Genomic DNA, 24693 nt, shown 5'->3' on the forward strand with positions numbered 1-24693 from the left:
GAAGGCAGCCACAGAATAGCCTGAAACAGAATCTGGAAAACAATAATTAATTAAGCTTTAAGATCTTGACCTTAGTGGGCAGTAAAAGTGACAGAACAGTGAAATATTAAGAAAACGGAGAAGAACAGCAGATATAACTGCAGGAGACAAACTGATCAATCTCAGTTCATCCCACATAGACGGAGGAGAGCGTCCAAATTCAATCACTCCAGTTTCTATTTTATGTATCCAGTTATAGTCACTGTTATTAGTGAAGAAGCCTACTTATGAATGTGAGGTTCTCTGCTATCGTGTGCTCTTAAATATTGCATTTATTGTGTATCAGTCTCAAGTATCTGTTGTCAGTCTTGCTTCATTGCCAATAACTGGCATCAGTATTGGCCACGAGTAACAAATCCATATTGGGCGATCCATATTTGTTATGGATGAAACTCTGTACATCTGAATGTGTGTTTTTAAGACTCTTCAGTATGCTGCAGTTTTATGGTGGTCATTTGGCTTAAAATGTGTCCTCTGACATGAAAAACATCACATGGGCATGTTAACAAGATTAAAAAGATTTTCACTTGACTTTAGCATCAATGAATGGAGACTTTCAAGATTTTTTTTATTGAAAATACAAACACAGAAGAGGTTAAATCAGGATAAGTGTGTAATTCCACAGAGCTTCAGCAATGACCTGTAGTCCCACCTCAGTTTCTTTCATGTACCTTAAAAAGCAGCAAACTGAGCCCCTTAAAACTGATCGGTCTATCAAAGTTACATCCATGAGGTTCCTACCTCTCTCTACAGCCACTCTCTGCTATTTACTGCAGCTCAGGCACACCAGCTCACCCACTCGTCTGCACTATATAACGATGCAGAACGCTCCACCTTGCAATTTGACTGGATTGGTTAATAAAACTGCAGAGGTCTAGATCTGTTTCTGAGATCGTCTTTGGTGCACTGCAGTTCCAAGGTGGTCATTTTGCTTATAATGTACGTGGAAAAAATGCCAGATGTACATATTAACAAGGGAAAAACTTGATTTACAAGCACTGGCGAATATGTTTTCAGTGAAACTTCTTCTTTGAAAATCTGCAAACACCAAAGCAAACCAATGTTGGCTGTACAAGAGGCTAAGAGGCATGAATATATTATTCCACAGCATCACAGTGCAGAGCCTGTAGTGTCACTTCACCTCCTTTCATGTGTTTTAAAGAGCAGCAGACACTTTACATGGTTGTTTATTCTGACAGGTCCTCATAATACTGTGCAATGCTGCTTTATTGTCATGAACAAATGTCCAGAGATGTCTGATCGTCCTGCTTCCTTCTGTGGATGATTTCACACTGATGTAAGTGTGTGTTTGTGTGTCTGGTGCAGATGATGGGAAGCTGTCTCTGGACGAGTTCCAGGCTTTCTTCTCGGATGGCACGCTGAACGAGGAGGAGCTGGAGAAGCTGTTTCACACCATCGACTCTGATAACACCAGGTCAGCACTGCTACACCATTTCTGCACGAGTGTGTGTGTTTGCCTGCAGCATGCATCGCTCCTGCATGATACACATCTGCATGCTGTGCATTTACATCGCATGTTTGTGTGCTCGCTGCGCCGTGACTTTTGTTTTTGATCGCATCTCACTATCAATTATGAACAGGAAGGAAGATACAGACAGCTGCTGCACAGCCTCTGTAACGCTCTTTTCCATTTTCTGTGTCCATGTGTGCGCGCTCAGGTAAAATATATGTAATTTGTCCTGCAGCCAGAAAGTGTCACATCCACTTCTGAAAGCTCTTCTTATGGAGAACATTCTGCACCGAAGCCCTTTTCATTAAGCGACACTTTGAGGGAGGAAAAAAAGGCAAAATAAAAGAACTAAAAAATGAAACGGGAGCAGAGATAACAGCGTAAAGAGGGAAGAAATGATGAAAGAGGAGTGAAAACCCAGGAAAGTCATTGTTACCTGTTTTTACGTCTTCCCTCGCTCCGTCTCTTTGCGTCAGCAGTGCGACGCTGCGGGATATTACAACCCTCTCCTCGACTCCCGGGGACATTTTGTTTTGATTGACTCTCATTACATCAATTTATTGACCCTTTATAATCAGCCAATCAGGACAAGTGTGCTGACACAGAGGGGCCTGAGTAATCAAAAGCCTGGCTCTGTTCATTTACACAACCTTCCAAATCCTGCAGGGCCCTTCGAATAAAATGAAACCAAGCAGAACAAAAGCTGACCTTTATAGTTGTTGTAGAATTGAATTAGGCTTCCATGTATAAATCCTCCAGCAGCCAAGATTCTTTTTTCTTTTCACGTCAGCGCAGTAAGTGGACCATGCAGCTGCCACCATCTCTTCCTGTATAAATCCCTACGGTGGATGCAAAGGTTTCTACTCATTAGAGTTAAGTAGACTTGGCATGAAGGGGCCTTATCATCGTCACGTGACGGCAGATAAGCTTATTGATTGGTTCGAGTAGCAGCAGAAATGATGGTGTAAGCGTTTCCTGTTTGAAGCAGGAGTTTTGATGGATGTGGAGGAGGCTGGACGGAGGCAGAGACTGAACGCTGTCCTGCCTCCGGTCGTTCGTCTGTCTCTGTCGCTCGGCGGTTTCGGCTTTCTTCCCCTCTCAGCCTGTTTTCTTGAGCTTTCTGTCACGGTTTCATCACTCTGCTGCCTCTTCATCCTGCCTCCATCTGTCACTCACTCCTGGCTTCAGCCCCTTTTCTGGCATCTCTGTCGCTGTTTGGCTTGACTTTACTCCATGTACCAACTTTGTGCCGTAGAGGAGGAACACCAAGAAATCTCAGCTTATGTCGCTTCCAGAATCACTTTAATTAGCATCTAATAACAGACTTCTCACTAAAATGCAGGAACAAACTCACCTGCAAGTCAGTTTGTCAGAGAATATAGTGGCAGCTGAGGGAATCTGAGCAAGTCCGAAGTTGCTTAAATCTACAGATGCAAGTCATTTGTTCTGTAAAATGTCAGAAAATGGTGCAAAGCGTCGATCATTAGGCTTGTTCTAGGTGAACTGCACTTCACCCAGAAACTGGACGAAAGCAGGCAGCAGCAGGTAAAACGTTCAGACTGTAGAGAACTCACAGAAACAAACTGATTTATTATTCTCAGACGAATGTATGAGTTTGTACAGAGTCTCCATTTTTAAAATGCTACACAGGCTGTGATCTCTGTTCATCGTTGATTCATCTTACCTGAATTGTCATGTAAAAAACAGCATCACATCAGTTTGTACACAAATGAGACCCAACCTGTTCCTCTCAAACTACATAAATAAAGAAACAGCACTGATTATTGGGGCAAATACAGTAGCATAGTATAATAATATGCAGGACAACAGCTGTTATTACTAATCTCTCCAATATTGAGGGCTGAAACATCTGCACAGATGTTACTTTAACAATCCGTACCTTCCTTAGCACAAATGTTGGTGTTGCTAAATGCTTTCAATCATTCATATCAGTGCAGTGTTAAAATAATAATATATTTTATTTGTATGGTGCTTTTCTGACACTTTACAGGTAAAAGATAAATAATAAGGTATAAAATAAAGTCTGATGGTGATGCAGAAATTATAAAACCTGCAGCACTAGTGCATCATTTCTGCTCTAATGTGTCTTCTACTTAAAAATCCCCGTTTCTCTGGAAAGTCTTAATGTTTTTGATCATCCTGATTAAATTCCGTTTCTTGTAGTTTGAGGATACTTTTAGTCAAGATACAGAAACAGTCTCATTTCTGTGATTGCAGCTCCTTAAATGTGAATATTTTCTGGCTTCTTTCTTTCTCTGTGACACTAAACTGAAGATCTTTGGACTAAACAAGACATTTATTATAAAACTAAATTTATAATTAATTTTCAATAAATGTAAAAAAAAAAAACTAACAGCAGATTGCAGGTCAAATAAGTTTAAAAGCTGAAAGCTGATTCAAATGAACAATTAAATCAGTTTTATCATTCATAAATATTAAAAATTATGCACCTGGAGTGAATCTGCAGTATAAATGATTATACAATTAGCTGTTAATTCTTTAAATTAATCGCTTAATCAGTTTGAGAACACGTTTGTTTAAAAAAAAACATCTAAATGCTGTGTCTATGTGGTAGTAAAAGAGTTGAAGTTGAACAATAGTTGGTTTAGATACGAAAGAAACAGAAGGAAGACTAACAGCAGACTGCAAGTCCAAAGAGTTTAAAAGCTGAAAACTGATTAAAGTTACATGAATAAATAATCTAAATGATGCCCCTGGAGTCAATGAATTTGCAGCAGGGCTGAAAAGATTAATCATATCCTGAAACTACATGTTGTCTGCAGTTTAAGTGTGATCTGAATATGTTCAGCCCCTCTGGCAGATAAACATCAACAACACATGCAGAATTAACCTTCAAAATCAGTATATGTCCATTTAAAATCTCTGTGAATAAGTTAAGATGGCAAGTTTCTGTCAAATATAATAAATCTACAGTATCTACACCAATCAGCTGTGAAATCAGGTGAGTCAGATGTTTCCCATCATGCCTTGAGGCCGTGCAGTCACTGGAGAGCAACTGCAGCGTCTCAATCTCCCGATATTATCGTTGCTCACGCTGACCAGAGCAAGTCGGGATCAAGTCGGACACAAATCTAACATCAGCAATCGAAACTGTGTAGATCTGACTGGTCTCAAATGAGCCTGATGTTTCCCAAAGCCCAGGGTGACGTGCAGTGAAGTCAAATCAATTGTAAGCTGTTAAGCTGTCATTTATTTATATATTAATTATTTGGTCATGATTAGTTTCTTCAGTGTTTATTCCTTTTTAGGGACACTAAACGCTTACAGGTTAAACTAATCCGTGTTATAATAATAATAGTAACTAGATTCAGTCCAAGGATTCTTATTTGGTTAACTGAAGGAATGCAGGACTTAAAGTTTCTCACATGGTGATTAAATCGAACCATAAGTGGCTAATCCACAACAAGCCAATGGGAAAAGAGTTTGTATTCACTGTTACATTGTAAACAAGCCGTCATTATTCCTCTCTGGGAGAGAGGAGTTGGAAAATTTGTCACTTTCTCCTAATTGCTGTGGAATGAATTTACCAACAGCCAAGCACACAGTTTGTTTTATTATTTAAAGTAATGAGAGTTAGAGCAGCATTTCCACGACACCCTCAAATGTCTCATTTTGTCCTCAACCCAATGAATTTACTGTCACAGAGGAGAAGAGAAACCAGAGAATACTCACATTTATGAAGCTGGAATCTATTTTTCTTAAATAATTAGTCAAACCGATTAGTCTTATCAAAATAGTTGACAACTAATTGATTGATTGTTGCAGCTCTACTGAAAACAAATAGCTCTTTTTTTGCTTACACACAAAAAATGACTTTCAAACACTGGTGTTTTTACATAAAATTAAGAGTTTATTTCATGTTTACTCTATATTTCTTCTTCTGATAAGAGGAAAGTTGAGCATAAGAGCAACTGAATTGTCAAGTTTGGTGCAGATATCAACTGATTTGTAGTCTTGAGTGTGGATCCAGCTACAAAAACACTACATTTCCCATAATTCCTGTAATAATGGTGAACATGCATCTCTTTTAGCCACCGGTTTATAAAACTGGCTGCACACTTGTAGCCTTTAATCTCTCAGGATAACGCTCATCCCAGGTCAACTTCAACCCCTCTTGACTCCTTTTGTTGAAGCGCCACTTTACGAGCAATAATACTTAATGAACGCTTATTTAATTTAATCTCATTTTGATATGAACCTCGTCGACACCTTTGCTTCTGCCTGGCCTGCAGACATGAATGAGAAACTGCATGGAAGACTCACGTCAGCACTTTCCTTTGGTTTTGTTATGTAAACTTTTTTTTTTTTTTTACCTAAGGTGGCTGTATCCTTCGCAGTGATGATGAGAATTACTAGTTTGTTTGATCTGTGAAAAATCAGCTTGCATTTAGAATAGGAATATAAATTTTAAATGGGTTGCTTGACTGATAATCAGCAGCATTAATAATTCATTATTTGATACAATGAACAAAATAGGTAGGCTTTTTCATATGCTGATAAAACTGTTGAGTCAGTAAGAGTTTATCCTCAGAGTAAAATATTCTCAGTTTTCAGACTGATTTGCAGAACAGCTAGAGTAAACACCAAGTTATTGAATTGAAAGCTAAAAAAATATTAACTTCATCCAAAGTATTAAACACTGCAAACAAGCTGCACTTATCCACAGTAGATAATATGTAATGTTACTAATCTCTTCTCGGTAGTTTGATGTCAAAATAGTCTTGATAGCTGATTTACGTGATGGATTGACTTTAAGCTTGTTTCAGCTGGAACAGATGTGCACAAATACTGTTGCAGCAACTTTAGCAGTCCAGGAAGTCTGTTTGAATTTACTGACAACTCTGTAATGTATTTATACTCAGAGCAGGCTGGATAATATACTTAAGTTCAAATGTTGTTGGAAGCACAGAATTAGTCTAGCTGCTCTAGCTGCTGACAGGGACTTAGCAACTGGTCTGTCCTAGCACTTGAAAGTCTTTCGTTAGCTTTAGCATGAGGCTCAGTTAGTAGCTAAACTGGACGCCTTTTCACAACTTCATGCTGCAGAATTCATCAATATGAATGCGATAGTTAGTTGTTAGACAACAGAGAGGTGCACTTGTTTTATGAAAACCTCATGGCATGTGTCCACAGGATCCATCAATTTCATGCATTCCATTTATTGTCTGTGAAACGCACCGCATTGCATGCTGGTTCTGTTGTGGTGCGTTTCGAGCTGCAAACAGTGGGTCTCCAGAGCTCGTATGCATAAAATAGACTTGACTTCTGCTTTATGCAAATTCCATGCAGCGAACGGAGGCATTGTGAAACTTTCATCAAACTAGCCATCGTGTAACTAAAATGAGGCCAGATTCAGCAACTGCACAGGTTATGTCTCGTTTCACATGCTTTCAGAAATACTTTTTGCTAAAATGTTTTCATAATAAAATTGAAAGTTTACGACCGAGCCGCCATGTTGGTCTGAAACATCGACCAGACTGAAGCTTCAGCGCTGTCATGTGAAGATGCAGTGGCCCACTAGTGACCCGCTCACCAAGCGGGCAATTTTCAAATGCAGTGTGTTTACATGTGAGAAGAACGGATCCTGTGGAAATGTACCATTAAGTTAATCCCTAATTCTCCCTTGCATATGCACAACACTGCTGCGCATGTACACTTCTGTCCTTGCAGTGTACTTGCCGTATAAGCACAAATTTTGGTCTGCATGTGGACAAACTCTGTGAGACTTAAGCAGATGATGAACCACAACCTAGCAGATCTTTGTGTAGTCGCAAAGTATAACACTGTCCTTTTGGACAGTCAGCAAACACGCATGTAACTCCATCTCATTGAACACTGGTGGTTCACGCAGGTACTACAGCAAATCTACTATACTTTTATCTCTCATCACCTTCTACTTTATCACTTAATATATTTTGAATCACTTAAAGTATTCACAATTAGTCATAAATATTACTAATCTGAAAATACAGTTTAGGTAGTAAACAATCTGCCACTTATTACTTTAGCCAGTTAGCAGTTGGGGAATCTTTATCCTGTCATTAAGCTCCCAGCTCAACTTAAACTACATGTGCTATCAGTAAACATGAAAACGCACTTAACGTTGAGTAAAGCTGAGCTTTTGTTGGACGTTTTTAAAGACCATCTGTCACAGTAATGGATCAGGATTCATTCTGGCAGACGCCCTGCATGTGAAATACTTAATAAAATAATGCAGGTCTTTAATAATTCAAGACTGTCTAACAAGGATCGACAAAATGTTCAAATGGCATTTTTACAGTGTTTATTTTCGACATTCCAGTTGTCATTTTACGTGCAGCTTTACTGAACAGTAATCTGTTATTACGATGGACAGATGGAGTGTTTCTGCTCAGCTCCTCTTCTGGCTCAGACTTCTTTCCATCATCACTTACATCTCATCCCTCTTTTGGCTGCGTCGTCCTGCTGCCTTCATCTTCGTCCTCCTCTTTTCTCTCCTGGTCAGTCAACCAGGGAAAGTCTCCTTTGCACCAGTGAAGGATTCGCTGCCAAATGAGTCCCCGCACGGCGAACCGAGCATGAATGATGGCATCGGATTGATTCAGAGTCCTGTCAGAGAGTCTTGTTAGATCGCTCTGTGCCTGCCAAACTCTTTGTGTGTATGCAGAAAACAAAAAGCCTTTCCTCTGTTTCTGACCCTGCTTTCTGTTTCCTTTTCTTTCCCGCTTTCCTTTTCTTCCGACCCTCCTTTTCTTCTCCTCTGCTGTGCTGTGATAGTAATGTTGACACTAAGGAACTCTGTGGTAAGTCGACTGCCCACGCACACAGCACACACATATCCCTGCCACTCTTATCTATTATTAAAAACGGCTTCTCAGTTGAAATGCAATTATTTTCCTTTAAAATATCCGATAGTAATAGCACTTTGGGGCTAACCGCCACAAACTATTTCGTGACTCTGAAAGTTGTGCACGTTTATATGTGTGTGTAAAACAGATTACTTTGCCAAGCACATGGGGGACTACGAGGGAGTTCTGGCTTCGCTGGAAACGCTCAACCTTTCCATCCTCAAAGCCATGGACTTCACCAAAAAGGTAGGAGTTTGTAAAGAGAAAGGGATGGTGGCTGGTGACAGAATTTCTTCTAATCACGACAGTTTTATTCTGTCTTTTCATTCAACTTGAACAGACGACACACTTTTTCACCCTGAAAACACATTTGATTGAAGGATTTTTTAAAATTTTTCCCTTTATTGCAATGCAGTAGCTTGTTTTCTGCAAATAAAAGATCTGAAAACATACAAAGCTCCCACAGAAAACACTGCTTAATACCTGCCTGAAACACCTTGTCTGAAGTCCAGGCAGCTAATTCCGTGTAGTTCCAAAAGTTAATGGGATTTTCAATGAGGTTTTCCTACTTATGCAGCAAAAAAGCTCTGTGTGAAAGCAAAGTTTAATCTTTTTTTCCCAAAATTTCTGGAGTAGAGGAGCCTAGTGCAAAATTGTTAAGGGAATTACATAAGGTTACAATTAGGAATGTCTTGATCAAGGTTTGTCTTTTTACTGCTGATCTGATCTGACTCATTTTATATTTATTATACAGATACAGAATACCTTGTTCCCAAATAATACACGCCTCAAGTATTGTAGATTTGCCGTAGTACCTGGTTACGCCACCATGTGTAGGCTATTATTGATTAATCTTGTAGACAGTTGCTTCCATGTTGGCAAGCAGAGAGCATTTTGGCAGTTTAGCTAGTAAAGGAGCACCATGCCAGAGACCTGTATAAGGCTAACTGACCTCAGACCTGCAAACAAGTGTTAAATCGAGAGGTAGGAAAGGAATCCCATGTGTTAGGAGGACATCTGAGGGCCATTTTGCAGCATTTTGTGCACGATTCTATGTAAGAACAGATACAAATATGGAATTGGGAAAGGTTTGTGCTGATGTATATTCCATGATCGACTCTGGTGTTTAGATTGGGGTTTGGGGTGCCTGTAGTAAAAAAAAAAAAAAAAAAAAATTAAATTTTCTTTTACAGGTTCTCTGTGTAACGTTCAGAAAAGCCTTGTTATCAATGAGTGTAGAGCTGGAGAACTTGTCAAAATATTAACAAAATTGCAATGTAGCCAACTGCAAAATCCAGATTGATTAGAAGCTGTATTTTTTATAAGGATAAAATGTAGCTTTGTGGGGATACAGATATTGCTGATTTTTTTCAGTGTAAAAAAAATAAAATTTGAAAAGCACATTTACCATTTCTACTATAATTTGCCGCATGTCACTTTTCCAGTATCTGTCAAACATAAAAGTATGATTTTTTTTCTTTTTAAATATAGTCAGCCCTCAATGACGCTGTTAACCACCAGTAAACTACACTTGGCTTGTGTTTGCTTTTTATCTACCATCAAAGTTTATGACCACTCAGAAATGCCCGTATTTTTTAAAAGAAAGCAGGTTTTTCAATGAAGATAACAATAAATGAATCAGAAATACAATCTAGACATTGTTAATGTGGTAAATGACTATTTACACATTAAACAGCTGATTTTTAGTGGAATATCTCCATAGGGGTACAGAGGAACATTTCCAGCAACCATCACTCCTGTGTTCTAATGCTACATTGTGTTAGCTAGTGGTGTTGAAAGGTGAACTAATGATTAGAAAACTCTTGTGCAGTTGCGTTAGTACATGAATAAAAATGGAAAACAAGATATTGCCAGGGTGACCCCGCACTTTTGAACGGTAGCATGCATTGGCGAAACATTGACGTGGCGTCTGTAAGACTTAAGCTTAATTTACACCTCAGTGTAGAATCTGCACTGCTGCATACCCTACATTTTAGCCTAATATTAGCCAGTAACCACTAATTACACTTAGTTACAATCTGGGATGACTGTGATTAGTCCATTTGGTAGTATTTTGGTATTATAGTATGCTGTGTTTACCCCAAAGATAACGCTTTTATGAATCTAAATGTAGTATGCAATATGCTTGAACTGGATCTGGTTGGCTCACGATACAAACACAGGAGCCAGAATGTGCCAGTGTTGCCAGATGCCATTTTTAATAGCTCTACCAATCCAATCATGGACTCAGCTGGTTCAGACGTCTTCATTTTTCTCTGCGTTGCAAATATTCTCGGCACCAACTCCAGCATGGCATTCACCTTTTCAGTGTTTGAACTACAAACAGTGACATGGAAACCCCACTGCTAACTGGTGTTTTTGCACACAATTAGAAATGCAGACTATGACATTGGCCACTTACAGTGTAGACTTAGTATTGATTCTACACAGGAGTATAAATCAAGCTTTAGTGAGATTGACCAGCGTCATGTTGAAGGATGAGGTAACTAATTGTACTGCCGTTACGGACGAAAATGAACATAGGGTTGGTTATGAGATCACAGTTTGACTCATGTTGATGTTCTTTTTACGTTTTTTTTTTTCCATTCTTGAAACGAACGTTCTCTTTTTGTTGATCTTTAGTCATCTTTGCACATCAGTCATGCTCCTGTTGGACTAGAAATTTCCTCAAAAAACACAGTTTTGGTGCTTACATCAGAATCTTGCAGTTGAAGACTTTTGTTTATTGGTGTTAGCCGGATTTGATCAAGTCTTGCACACTGTTGATTATGAAAGACAACCAGGAGCAACACATCCTTCTAATTTTTGCTGCAACTCAGTCTAGATGCTGTTCGAGGAAGGTCTCTTTTTTTAAGTTGCATTACACTCTGACATAAAAAAAAAAAACAGTCAACACATATTGTTACCTTTAAAACAAGTTCCATCACCAGGTTCTATGCAGCATTCGCTCACATTGTGGTGCATTGTGTGGCTGCAGATAAAAGGGAAAAGAAAGCTCACAGCAGACCTTAAAGGAAAGAGATTTAGCCGTTACTGTGTTAATTATGGCTTGTAACACAACCTGATGTTACATTGCTAGGGAACCTGAAAGAGCAGTACAATAGCAGACATAAAAGCTAAACAACAATAATTCTGTTTGACTGTATTAAACTCCAGTCCCTGACAACAAAATGTGTGTGTGTTTGCCACATGAGTGCAGGCAGCACGTCCACATACAACCCCCTGAACATACATCGTAATGTATATCGCTGCCATAGATCAGGTGTAATGATGTGTACATGTAGCCTAGCCGCGCTAGACAACCCACGGCAACGAATTTAATTCTCTGCTAGGGTGGGTCTAGTTACCCTTGGTAAGCCTCGCGGTTGGATGCTCCTAAAACTGGCCGGACGAATCACCATGAAGTGTAGAGACAGAAGGCGGGCGTAACTAAGTGATGACAGAGGCGCGACGATTCTGACAGAAACAACCGGAAACAACTAGTCTAGCCGCGCTAGACAACCCACGGCAACTAATTTAATTCTCTGCCGGGGTCGACAACAAAAACGACAACAGTCGTTGAGCTCCATTAGCACCGACTCTGTATAATCTTTCTGTTAACATGTCTGTAATATACTTGAACTTCACCCATTGACTGTATAAATAAGGCTTCACCGAACTACCGCATCCTCTGATTTCCGGCGCTCTCGGAGCCTATTCGTTGCGTTGATTGGTTGTATACCTACCCAATTGCTGCAGAGGGATTTGAAAGACAACCTTTTAGCCCACCTACCTCCCTGTCGAGAGTTCCTAGACCCTTGTGTCTTCAGAGCATGGGTCTAGCGCGGCTAGGCTAGTGAACATGAGCAAAATAATGGTATGTCAAGTCTCCCTCTCGTACAGAGCCGCTTGCTCCTCGGCCCACTGGTTCAGATTGTGTTTGTGAGTACATGTGTGTGTGATTTTGTGTGTGTGTGTGTGTGTGTGTGTGTGTATGTGTGGTAGCTGCACAACAGTAATGTGTTATCCCAGTTTTTTTCCCTGTGTTCTATATATAGAAGCTGGTCCACAGCCACTCTCTGATACCCATGTTCATGGATCCTGCTTGTGTGTGTCTATATCTCCATCCACCAGCTCCGTCTTTATCTTTCTCTCAGCTTCAGGCTATCCGGCAACACACACACAAACACACACACACACTCTCGCGCACACACAACCTGCAGCTAGTTTCTCTCTAATGAGCAGCCATTGTTTAATCAATCAGTCGAGTGTCTCTCTTGTTCTGCCGCTGCTCCCTCTTCTTCTCCCCCTCATTCATGCTGTCCTTTTCCCTCTGTAACACACTCACACACACCCTGATATCATTATAATGCCTTCTGCAGGAAGTGAGCAGCGCTGTGCTCGGCTCAAAGAGTCAAATTGCCGAACCGGAGAGCTGCTGACGAGACAAATATTGACAGACATTTGGTTGCGAGCGTGTGTTTTGAGCAGACTTTGCTGCAGAAGAGGTTTAAATGAAGGTTCGAGGCTGCAGGTGTCACTCATTTTTTAGAATTTATTCTGTAGAAACCTCCTTTGGTTCTTCTTCTGCCTCTTATGTTCACTCTGCTTTTTTCCCTGACTGCGCTTTTTTTTTTGTTTTCGTCAAACTCCTGGCACTCTTTGCACCTTCAAATTAAAGCAAAAGAAGATTAAAATTGTTAAAGTTTCTCTGACAATGTGTGCTGTGGAAGCCGAATTTAAAAGATGGATATTTAGAATGTAGTTAGTTGAGAAGTCTGAATATAGTAGATAGATTTTCATTCTCCATGATACATTTGGAATGATTTTAGTCACAATGAATGCAGTTTCTTTCAGTGTTATCCATTTAACCCTTTAACCCTTTGCACTTCGGTGTACCGCCGGCGGTACACCTACTAATTTGCATAGGAATTTCAAGAATGTCCGACGGCTGCAAACACGATTATACAAACACTATACGCTGATGGAAAGCTTAGATTCTCATGAATCCGCCGGTATAAACCACTTTCAGAAGCGATTACCACAGCGGGTGACAAAAACACATTTGTCCGACAAAAACAAACATTCATCCATCCGTTCTCTATACACGGCTTCAACGCACACAGCGCGACTCACATTTCCGGGTTCATTATTACACACAAAAAAAAAAAGATTCCACAAAAAACGGCCATAATCCAACCTTTTACATCCAGATGACACAAGCCAGTAAACTATTTTATCCAAAACATGTCCTGAAGTCGGTATAAAATCCCCGAATCGGTCATTTTCAAGGAAATGCACCTCGCGATGCCCGTCCAATATTCCCTGTATTTTTCGTAATTTTTTTTATTTAAAAATAGAATATTAGCGATTTTTTGTACTGAAAACGGCTGGAATTGACTGAAGCTTAAAGGGTTAAAGGGCACTCATTGAAACACTTTGAATTTCACAGTTTCAATCGTAGAGCGTTATTGGAGGACATGAGACTTTTTTACTTTTGTGACACTTTTCCAAATTTTTGATTTTCGTGTTGAAACTCAATGTCGATGAACTTACCATATATGATTCCTCGCTCGTTAGTGGTTAAAAAAAAACACATTCCAAGAAATGTATATATCGTCATTGAGCTGTAAAATGTGTGAGTGTCGTCAACGAGCCATGTTTAGTTTTGACGTTTTAACCGAAAATATTGAAGAGGACCAAGCTGCAAGTCCGTCTTTTTCCAACTTCCTCGGAAAAGTTTGACAGGTTCCATTCCTCTGCTGATTGGTCAAATGCCATGATTTTATGTTCTGTAATGCAGAGTGATCTTTGAAGATGGCTGAGTGAAAACCACATGCTTCTCAACCGCACTAAGAGGCGGGAGCGATGCCATATTTAATGTGTGCGGATGTTACCAAATAAGATCACTTGTCCCATAAACGGTTTTAATCTGAGGCATTAACTCAGTTGAAAAGTAATCTGTATCTTTATGGAAATACCTAATACTACTAATTACTACAAATTAATTACTACTACTGGTCATGAATAACAGGATGTGTTGATTGTACTATTGGCTGCTGTAAAGCTAATATGTTTTCCACCTCCACATGATGCAGATGAACCCTCTGAACATCAAGTCATTTCTGTTTGTTTATTGTTTTGTTTTTTTTTACATTTTTTTCTCACTGTGGGCTCATTTTTCACAGCAATATAAAATCCTGCACCTCTATGGAAGCAGCACAACTATGGAGAGAACTAACAAATGTCTGTATTACAGTATGACACAGTTATGAAGCCAACAATCATAAAAGAGAAAAAGACAAAAGCTGGGTTTCCTTCCTATTCATTTTACAAAAATTGAAAATGACAGGAATCAATATGTGCACTGTTTATCCAAGTGTTACCAATGTAGAGGAAAATGGTGTCTCGACATAACATTGATGTTTTACTACCCACATTCTTAATTTCTTTTCATTCTTGTCCTCTTCTTTGTGGTCTGTTCAAACATATCCTGCAGTTCAGCCCAGTTTTCAACTGAAAAGAGCCGGAATTATTGATACATGACTGTTTGTCACAAGTCAGTAACTAATGGTGTCCCCAATCACTGTAATAAATGCAGGATTTTTATTGTATGTTTTGATTTTATGCAGAATCTGGTTAATGCTAGCAGTTTTGGAAGGCTTCTTTCAGATTTAAGCCCCAATATTGACACTGTTTGCTGACAAAATCACCACAACAGCCTTCAGTTCAGCTGGAAAGTTATTTATTTTTTGTCATGTTGGTCACAGCTGAGTCGCTAATGGCTTCCTGGTTGCGCAGAGGAACACAGAATTTTTAGTTTTTTACAGAATCTGGTTACAGCAAATTCTTTAGTTTTGTAAATTGTCCACATTGGGCATGTGGAATAATGTGATTTTTTTTTAAGAAAAATGAAAACTTTTTCTTGAAAGTTCAAAATCTGATGGCTTTATGCTTTTTTTTCACACTTTCTGATTCTCATGAATGGTACAAGTTGGGTGATTTTTTTAAAAAAAAAAAAAGAAAAATCAACCTTTCAAACCCAGTGGCAGGTTTTGGTGTTAACTACCCAATTTTAAGCTCCCACTCGACATTATGTAAGAAATTATGTAATTTATCTTGCAGTTTGCTCAACTCCTTGAATATTTTATGCCTTACGAGTTTTTTTTTAATCTTTCAAAGGGAAACTGGAGCTTATCGGCTCCTCAGTAAATGTCTGAGTGGACTGTTGAGAGCTGATCTACATGCAGGAATTACAGCCTAGAAGTCAGTGGACTGGTGCTGTGAAACTTTATTTTTTACATCTTTGTATGTTTCTCTGCCACAGAGTGAAGTGTGGTGATCATCCAGTTGTGTCTGGGGGGCATAAATCCACCTTTGAAAAGGAACTGCTGTCAGGACGGTAGTTTAATGAAATTATCAGGGATCCTAGACTTGAGGCGAATCCATCAGCTCCTGAAAACATCATGGTATCTTATGAACAAGGGTTTTGAGGGGCATTTTTCTTTACAAAACTGCCAAAAATTGCATGATTTATCACCCATAGCTGCTGAATTTAGCATCAGTGACGTCCATTTCTTCCTCTTTCCCCCTGTGCACCGATCATCACCTCCCATCTACTTCACTCCTCTCACGGTCTCTTTGTTTCTCGCTGTCATTCTGTCATGTTCTTAAAAGACACCCGGTCTAACATCATCCTCACTGTAGATGTCAAAATACAGTCAAGATCATACCTTGAAATGGAAACCAGCAAAACCTCCAGTGGGCTGCTTTTACTTTTTTTCACTTTCAAAAAAGGGTGTTTCTGGACAACAACCATGTAAAAGCTGTAGAGAATCTCCAAATTGAGGCAGATGTGAGGAGGCGGTGGAGGTGGAGCTAGAAGACAGAGCGTGATATTAGTTTGAGCAGAAGGCTGCAGTCGGAGCCGTGGCCTTTCAGAACCCGGCGAGAATTGATTGGCTCTCCATCCACCTTAACAAATATAGACACACAGGACGAATGAGTGCGAGAGGAAGCCAGGCTTTGTCCTCCACAGTTACCCGTCGTACTGTACAAAAGTGATTTTTTTTTTCTTCAGCAGAGGGTTTGGCACCCAGGGGCGGTTTGCAGTAAAATAGGTCTCCAGATTATTCGGCTGAAACTCATATGGCGGCGGCAGCGGCGGCCCTGCTGTGCTGCTGCCAAGTCTGTGCAACACAACACGCTGCAAATACAATTACAGACTGAGGGCTGATCCTGGAATAAAACAGTCGCCACTTCCATGTCCGCGTGGTCCTGGAGGCCATTAGTCCCCACACAGTGCTGTAAATCATCTGTATGTGTGTCCATCCCCTGAGGAGAAGTTTATCTGCAGCCGGACACACTGTGAGGAAGCAGAGGATCCACCGTCATCCTCCGTTTCCTGCTCCCGACGGGACGACTAATAATTCATGCAAATGTGATATTTCCATTCATTTCATGCAGTATTCATTATTTTTGGACTGTCAAGGTATCAGTTAGCGCCGCCCGTCCAAAGAGGCTCATGAGTTTGTGCAAATGAGCCGATCATAAAGTAATTAGTGTTGGTTAATAAACCCCAATCACCTCTGACCTCACGTCAGATCAGTCCAGGTATTAATTCTAATTATCCTGCTCACACACAAAGGAAGCACTCCAAAGACACGATTATCTTCATCTATGGAAGGATTTCTGAGCAAACTGTGTAATCTGTTTTATTACCCGTTTGTATTTTCATTCAGTGCTTAATTAATGTTTTAATGCAATAAAATATGAAAAAATATAGAAATGTGTCCCTGTTTTTGGGAAGCACATTAGTTTTAACCCTTAAAACTAAGGAAAAAACAATGAGAAAACATTTTTATATTTGGCATAAATAAGGATTACAGTTCATTGCAAGCTAGAAATAGAGCAAAAGATGAATAAACTGAATAATCTGTTCTGTTTCTATTCATTCCATACCCATTTTAGTGACTTTTTAGTGTTTTAACACGACAAAATTGTGGGAAAAAAAATCCACAAATATGTTCCTGTTTTGGAAGCAAATTGGTTTTGTTTCCTCTAAACTGTGGAAAAATTGGAAGAAAACGTTTTGTTTGGTATAAACAAGGATTAGAGTTTGCTTTCACCTAGAAATAGACAAAAGATGAATAAACTGACTAATCTGCTCTGTTTATATTTATTGTGTACACATTTTAGTGACACTAATATTTTAGCACAACAAAATCTGAAAAAAATCAACTATGTCCCTGTTTTGGGGACAACACTAGTGTAAACCCTCAAAACTGGGGAAAAAAGTGAGGAATCGTGTATTCATAACAGTAAATATGGATTACAGTTTGTTATATCCTAGAAATAAAGCAAAGATGCATTACCTTCTGTTTCTATTTTTGTGTACTCTTTTTAGTGACTTTTTTAGTATTTTAACACAACAAAATTGTGAGAAAATTTACAAATATGTTCCTGTTGTGGGCACCAGATTAGCTTTAATCCTCCAAACTGTGGAAAAACTGTGAGAAAACATGTTTTATTTGGCATAGATATGGATTACGGTTTGTTATAAGCTGAAAATAGAGCAAAAGATGAATAAACTGAATAATCTGTTCAGTTTCTACTTATTCCATACCCATTTTAATGAGTTATTAGTGTTTTAACATAGTTAAATGTGAAAAAATTGCAAATATGTCCCTGTTTTGAAGTCAAATTGGATTTATTTCTTCTAAACTGTGGAAAAACTGTAGAAAATATCTAGTATTTGGCAGAAATAAAGATTCCAGTTTGTTGTAAGCTAGAAATGGAGCAAAAGATGAATAAACTGAATAATCTGATAATTGACAAATAAGTAAGGCTGGACCTGAATATCCTAATATTAGGTCGTGACAGTGGTATCCAAATATTTATTTTGAGATCACAATCAGATTTTCGGATGGTCCAGCCCTACATATTTGACGATTGAGACAAAAACATGATTTGCTGGAAGTGTATCTGCACATTTCTTGAACTATTTATGCAAGTGTAGTATTTACCAAACAGCACAGCATCAGATCTATTCCACCTCAGTTCATCCTTTTAATCTTTGCATTCATTCCTGAACCAGACAACTAGTCCATGACAACAAGACTTAGAAACCATTAAAGGTCAACAGATGTGGGTTTTTCTTTGGCTTATGCTGATATTTACAGAGCAGAGCCCTTTAATAAAGCATCTCAACATTTGTGTGCTGTTATATGATGTCTTGACCTACTCCTGTGTGACTTATTAGATCAGTCAGGATAAACAACCAAATATGCTCGCTTAATATCACTTTATTCTACATGTCTCATTTAAAATTTCATCAAAAATAGTCGTTTGCTCAATATCTAAATTCTGCACTTCTCACTCTAACCAGGCGGTCATTAGTGACTGAAATACAAGTAAGTGCTACATGACAAAAATTCAGGGACTTTTCACGCAAACTGGACTGAACTGCAGCCAGTGTTTACAAAGCAGAGACAAGCATGGAAACTACTTAAAAATGTAAGTCATAAATTATCTCTAAAATGTAGAGTCACCATTTTTTCTGGTATCGGTACCACCTGTGGGAACTAAATGTTGATTTCATGTAAATTTCTAAAAAATAAAATTGACTTTTGTATTGTTTATATTTAAGAACTCAGAAAATACATTTTTAAATTCTTTCTACTTCTTGCCTTCATTGTGCCGTTTCTACAGAGGTGTAGGACTATCTGTGAAAAAAATGAGTAAAACATTGAGTAAAAAATGTGACAGGAGCACAGAACACCCTAAAAACTTCTAGAGGTTGACAGGATTTATTGGGCTGAAACTCATTAAAAATCGGTGCAGAAGAAAAGAAAAAAGAAAGCCCAAAAAAATCCTCCTAGAACTTTCAAAAAATGTAAGGTTTTTTTTGTAAACTTTCAACCTAAAACATGTCAGTCGCTAACTTTGCCTCAAACATCCCACTGCATCTTATGTCAGTACAGCATCGCCTCAACAGTTCTTCCTGGTTACTATGGCGACAGTTGCCGTGGATACAGATGTAGTTGCTGTCAGTCCAGGCTTGTTTGCAGAAGATCTCGCTCTGCTAAGTTTTTAAGTTTTTCATGTTTGCAAACAGATTCAACTTCGTATCTTACCGCTTTGTTCGGTTTCAGGCTTCACTGTGGTAGCTACGACTTTAATTTCCAACAGCGAGACTCTCTAATTTATCAAAGACGGCCTTCCATCAAGTGTTATGAACAAAGTTGAAGAGAAAAATTTGTGACGGGAACGGCTGACGGAGAGTTTCTCATTCCCCGTCTGCTGCTTTACAACTCGCTCAGATTCCCACATGACGTCTCCGAACGCCACGATTCAGACGGAGAACAAATATATGATCCACAGATATGGAGCAAATGTGTGGAAAAGCCTCGCATCCAGCGTTCTTTCAACTATTTATCTCGTTTTCAGTTTTTTGTTTTAAGCTTTTATGGCACTATCAGAGTCAGAAGTGGTTCCAGAAAACAATTTTAATTGGCTCTCCAGCAGGTGGAGATAAGCGACGTGTCCTCCCGTGAGGTGTGTGATGAAGCAAAAAAAAAAAAAAAAGAGATAGAGAATTCATTAAATCTCCTGTCTGTCCTGTGTAAATGCAGCGTTTAATGAGCCGCTCTCATTAGCACTTTATTTTTTCAGGCTTTCCTGCCACGCTCAACTCTACAGACACACAGTTTCTCTCAAATCTTGTTAAGCCTGTCTGCGTTTTTTTTTTTTTTTTGTGAAATCTGTTCAGGAAATTGTTTCGCACCATCAAGTGACCCTCCATGAGCTTTTTTAGCTGCTTTCTCCCCTCCTCCCCATCTCCTCCGCCTCCCTCATTCTCTCATCTTCTTCTCTTTCATCTGAGCTCTATTGTCCCCCACCACCACCACCACCACAACAGTCACCTCCTCATGCTCTTCATCCCTTGTCCTTCTTTTCAGGAAGATTAAGGTGAAGTGGATGACGGTGGAGAGGGGAGGCGCTTTGGTCTGTGCACAGTAGATGTAAGAGGAGGTTGATTTGAGGAGTTGGCTGAGGAAATGAAGATGGGTAAAATAATGAAGTGTGTAAAAGCAAAAACAATGATTCTTGGTGGTGTGGTGGAGGGTTGTACAGCGTTCATCATTTATTCATCAGGATTTAATGGGGGTTGCATGTGTTCATATGCAGCGCGGCATGCTGGGAATGCTGCACCGGATCGGGGTTGCACCATTGAAGCTCAGATCTCGATCGTGAACTTTGAGCCTTTTGAGTGTTTCATTTTGTGCAGCACACAACTGACGAACAGCAGCCAAAGGGAATCAAGAAAGTCGGAAATCCAGCTGAATACATGAATAAATAATGCTGTCATAAATAATATGTAGGGTTGAGAAATATAACACGTTCTACATGTCCTTAAGTAGCCAATTAGTTGATCCATTAAGAACAAGAAAAGCACTCAGAGAGCACAGTACTCCACCAAAGCTGCTCAGTCGTTGCATCATTTCTGACGGATGAATTCTTTCACAAAAAGTTACCTTGCACTGAGCACCGGCGTGTGTTTTGCATATGTACGGATATCCAATCGTGTGACCTAAACATGTAGCAGGCGGCGGGAATTCATGGACGCACTAACACCCCCATAATTTAATCAATTGCTCCTTGTATCGTTTCCAACAAATAAGTCCACAGCAATGGATTTGCAGTGAGATTCAATCATGCGATCGTCAGCAGGCAGCTGACGTAGCATTCACTTGTTGTCATGGTTACAGTGATGCCGTGCCACTATCTCACAATGATAAAGAAATCTTTATCAAATCCATGGATCCAGACTATAAGCTGCATCACTGCCAAAATCTAATCACTTCGTCCTTGTGTCATTTCCGACCGTCCCTGAAAATTTCATCCAAACCCGTCAGTCCGTTTTTGAGTCATCTTACAGACAGACAGACACCGATCCTCACATAACTCCGCTGCGTTCCTTGATGGAGTAATAAAAACAGCCTCCACTCCTGCCATGTACAAACACTACATGCTCTCACCAAAATAATTATTTTATTGTCAGAAGGACATATGCAAATGATACAATATGTACTAAAATGAACGCTTTCTAGCTGTTTCTTCCCTTTTGTTACATTTTTACTGACTTTAAAGTCTTAGAATTTTTGTCATGTGACTGTTGGTCGCAAATGAGTTATTTCTGATTTCTGGGTTGCGTCAAGAAATGCATTTTTTTTATTTGTAGAATTTGGTAAAAACATTTTGTTTATTTTTGTTGTAAATGGAGCAAAGATTATGATAAAATATCACAATTTTAAGCTTCGAGTTTGTTACGTTTTTAGACAGAACAGCACATTTAGCGACAATTAGTCCAAGGATAATGGGTGAATTTAAAAGCCAACAATTTTATGTCATATTGTTTCTGATTGATAATTTTGACATCTTTTTAAAGGCTCTATAACTATTACAACTCACCTAATTACTTGCTGCAGAAAGTATGAGTTGTTTTACACAAAAAGATTAGCACAGATTAAAGCTGGTTGTAATTTTGAGGGTTTTAAGGTGTTCAGAACACCTGAACTCTTAATTTAGCAGCTGACAAAATCCCCAAACAACTTTCTAATGTTGAAGACAGTCATGATTGCTCACCTCAGTTTCCTGTGGCTGCTTCACATTAAAGGCATTCAGCTTGTTCTGTGAAGCTCCAGCAGCAGGAGTTCTTGGGTAAGTTAGTAGACTGAACAGTAAAATGTATTTATGCAGCCAAGAACACTGGATCATGTGCTGCATAGTTTCCTGTGGATTGTTGGTGCATGTGAATCAATTTCAATAAAAATGCACCACTACAAATAGAAACTGGTTTGTAGAAGGTGATTACTGAACATGCATGAAGTGACATGTTGCTGAAAAAAGGCAGAAGAGGAATAGTAGAAGAAGCTGGATGGAGTCTGAGTGCATTTTGTTCCATCCTAAGGGAGTTCCAAGTGGATTTGCTGTTCTTCATGTTGAAAGGAGCCAGCTGAGGTGGATTGGATTAGGAAGCCTCCTGGGTTCCTTCCTTTGGAGGGTTTTCCGGGCACTCCCAGCTGAGAGGAGACCCCAGGGTAGACCCAAAACTCGCTGGGGGGATTACACATCTCATCTGGCCTGGGAACGCCTCGGGATCTCCAGGAGCAGCTGGAAAACGCTGCAGGGGAGACGGACAGCTGGAAAAGCGGCTTAGACTGCTGCTGACTCCTGATAAGCAGAAAAAAATGGTTGAACGGACTCTTAAAGTTACATTAAACATTGGAATTATCATCCGTATATTTTTTTCAAACTTCTTGATTAAAGAATGAAGACATTTTAGTAGAAATAAGATAAGATAAACTTTATTCTTGCTGGAGGAAATTGTTTTGCAGATACAATAAACAAAGTTTAGTGAAATATACACAATTACAGAGAGGTTAGTAATTAAATAAAAATCAAAAAAGAATACAAAACGCACAGTGTCTAAGTGGATGTCAAGGGATTGTGTCTAAAAATGAATAATAATAAATAGAAATACGAATAAAATAAAATAATACAAAATGTAAACTAACTGTAAACTAAATAACAAGAAATAATCTGTAGATTTTCACAACTGACTCAGTTTTGAATGACAGTAAAATGATAGAAATCGTGACTTGAAAGGAAAACGATTCAGGTCTTCTCAGGAGATATTCCATCATAGTGATTTAAACCTAATGGGTTCCATGACATTTTGACGGTTTATAAACTGCACGTTTAATTATTACAAGTCAGTCGAAGGAATTCCTGAAATAACTGCAACGCGCAAAGAACAAAGACTATACTAAGGATTATATACACATGTATCACTAAGTGGTGTCAACCCCAACAGCAAGTGCATCCCTCAGCCTCTAGAACCTGGTGACCAGGGTTACTGTTGCCCCGGTAACCAAGGAGGCGGATGCTGTAGCCATGGATGTTGAAGAAGCGAAGTTAGAATCAGGAGAGGAGGCAAGTGATGATGTTAATGGGGAAGAAAAACAAGACCGAGGGGAGAATTTAACCAAGAAAAGAGACGTGGAGAAGAAATGCAGCGACATGCGGAAACAAAGAACAGATTAGGAAGAAATAAGAGGCTGTAGGAATGTAGGAGGCGATGCATTTGAGGAGCAGTTTGAGATGAACCAGGAGGTCAGATTCAGTGAGTGAAAGAGGTGAAGGAGGTCAGAAACCAAGCGAAGCATCTTTCTCATGGCTGCCATCACGGTCTGGACGAAGCTCAGCAGCTGTGTGACTGAAACTGATCACTGATTACATGGTTTTCTTCCATCGTTCAGCCTTGGAGCACGACATCGCTTTGCTATAGCTCACTTCTCTTCTTATGTAAATAATGTTTCACTTGTAAATTAAGAAGCTACCAGTAGGTGTACCATTAAGTAGGCTATAGATGCATGTGAGTAAAAATCAGCTAAGGAATAATAATGTGTAACAAATCATCTAGACATTCAAATTCTTTTATTGATTAATCAAAGGACATTTTATTATACTTTGATGATTGCCTTAACAATAGAAACATATGAAAAGATAGTAAACTAGGCACGTTTTTGACAAATGGCCTATCAAGTTTCCAAATTTACGCTTATGTATGTTACTTTTTGACAGAAAAAAGTGAACTTTTTCCATCAAAAGAAACATACATAAGCGTAATTTTGGAAACTTGTCAAAAACGAAATGAAATAGGGCTGGACAAAAATGATGGTACCCATAACTTAATATTTTGTTGCACAACCTTTTGAGGCAATCACTGCAATTAAACGATTTCTGTATTTGTCAATGAGCGTTCTGCAGCTGTCAACAGGTATTTTGGCCCACTCCTCATGAGCAAACAGCTCCAGTTGTCTCAGGTTTGATGGGTGTCTTCTCCAAATGGCATGTTTCAGCTCCTTCCACATATGTTCAATGGGATTCAGATCTGGGCTCATAGAAGGCCACTTTAGAATAGTCCAACGCTTTTCTCTCAGCCATTCTTGGGTGTTTTTGGCTGTGTGTTTTGGATCGTTGTCCTGTCGGAAGACCCATGACCTGCGACTGAGACCAAGCTTTCTGACACTAGGCAGCACATTTCTCTCCAGAATGCCTTGATAGTCTTCAGATTTCATCGTACCTTGCACACTTTCAAGACACCCTGTGCCAGATGCAGCAAAGCAGCCCCAAAACATTACTGAGCCTCCTCCATGTTTCACCGTAGGGACAGTGTTCTTTTCTTCGTATGCTTGGTTTTTGAGTCTATGAACATAGAGTTGATGTGCCTTACCAAAAAGCTCCAGT

At 39.3% G+C, this 24693-nt stretch overlaps 1 protein-coding gene across 2 annotated transcripts in view; it reads left to right on the forward strand.

Annotated features, from left to right (window-relative positions):
* necab2 (N-terminal EF-hand calcium binding protein 2) overlaps window positions 1-24693 on the forward strand; it is a 224470-nt gene that overhangs the window by 74502 nt on the left and 125275 nt on the right. For both annotated transcript variants that reach the window (XM_051951455.1, XM_051951454.1), the window contains exons 3-5: window positions 1366-1474; window positions 8309-8334; window positions 8528-8625. In XM_051951455.1, coding sequence (XP_051807415.1) covers window positions 1366-1474; window positions 8309-8334; window positions 8528-8625 — 233 coding nt within the window. The remainder of the gene's footprint in view (window positions 1-1365; window positions 1475-8308; window positions 8335-8527; window positions 8626-24693) is intronic.

This window comes from Acanthochromis polyacanthus, chromosome 8 (assembly GCF_021347895.1).
Source record: "Acanthochromis polyacanthus isolate Apoly-LR-REF ecotype Palm Island chromosome 8, KAUST_Apoly_ChrSc, whole genome shotgun sequence".
NCBI classification, from domain to species: Eukaryota; Metazoa; Chordata; class Actinopteri; family Pomacentridae; genus Acanthochromis; species Acanthochromis polyacanthus.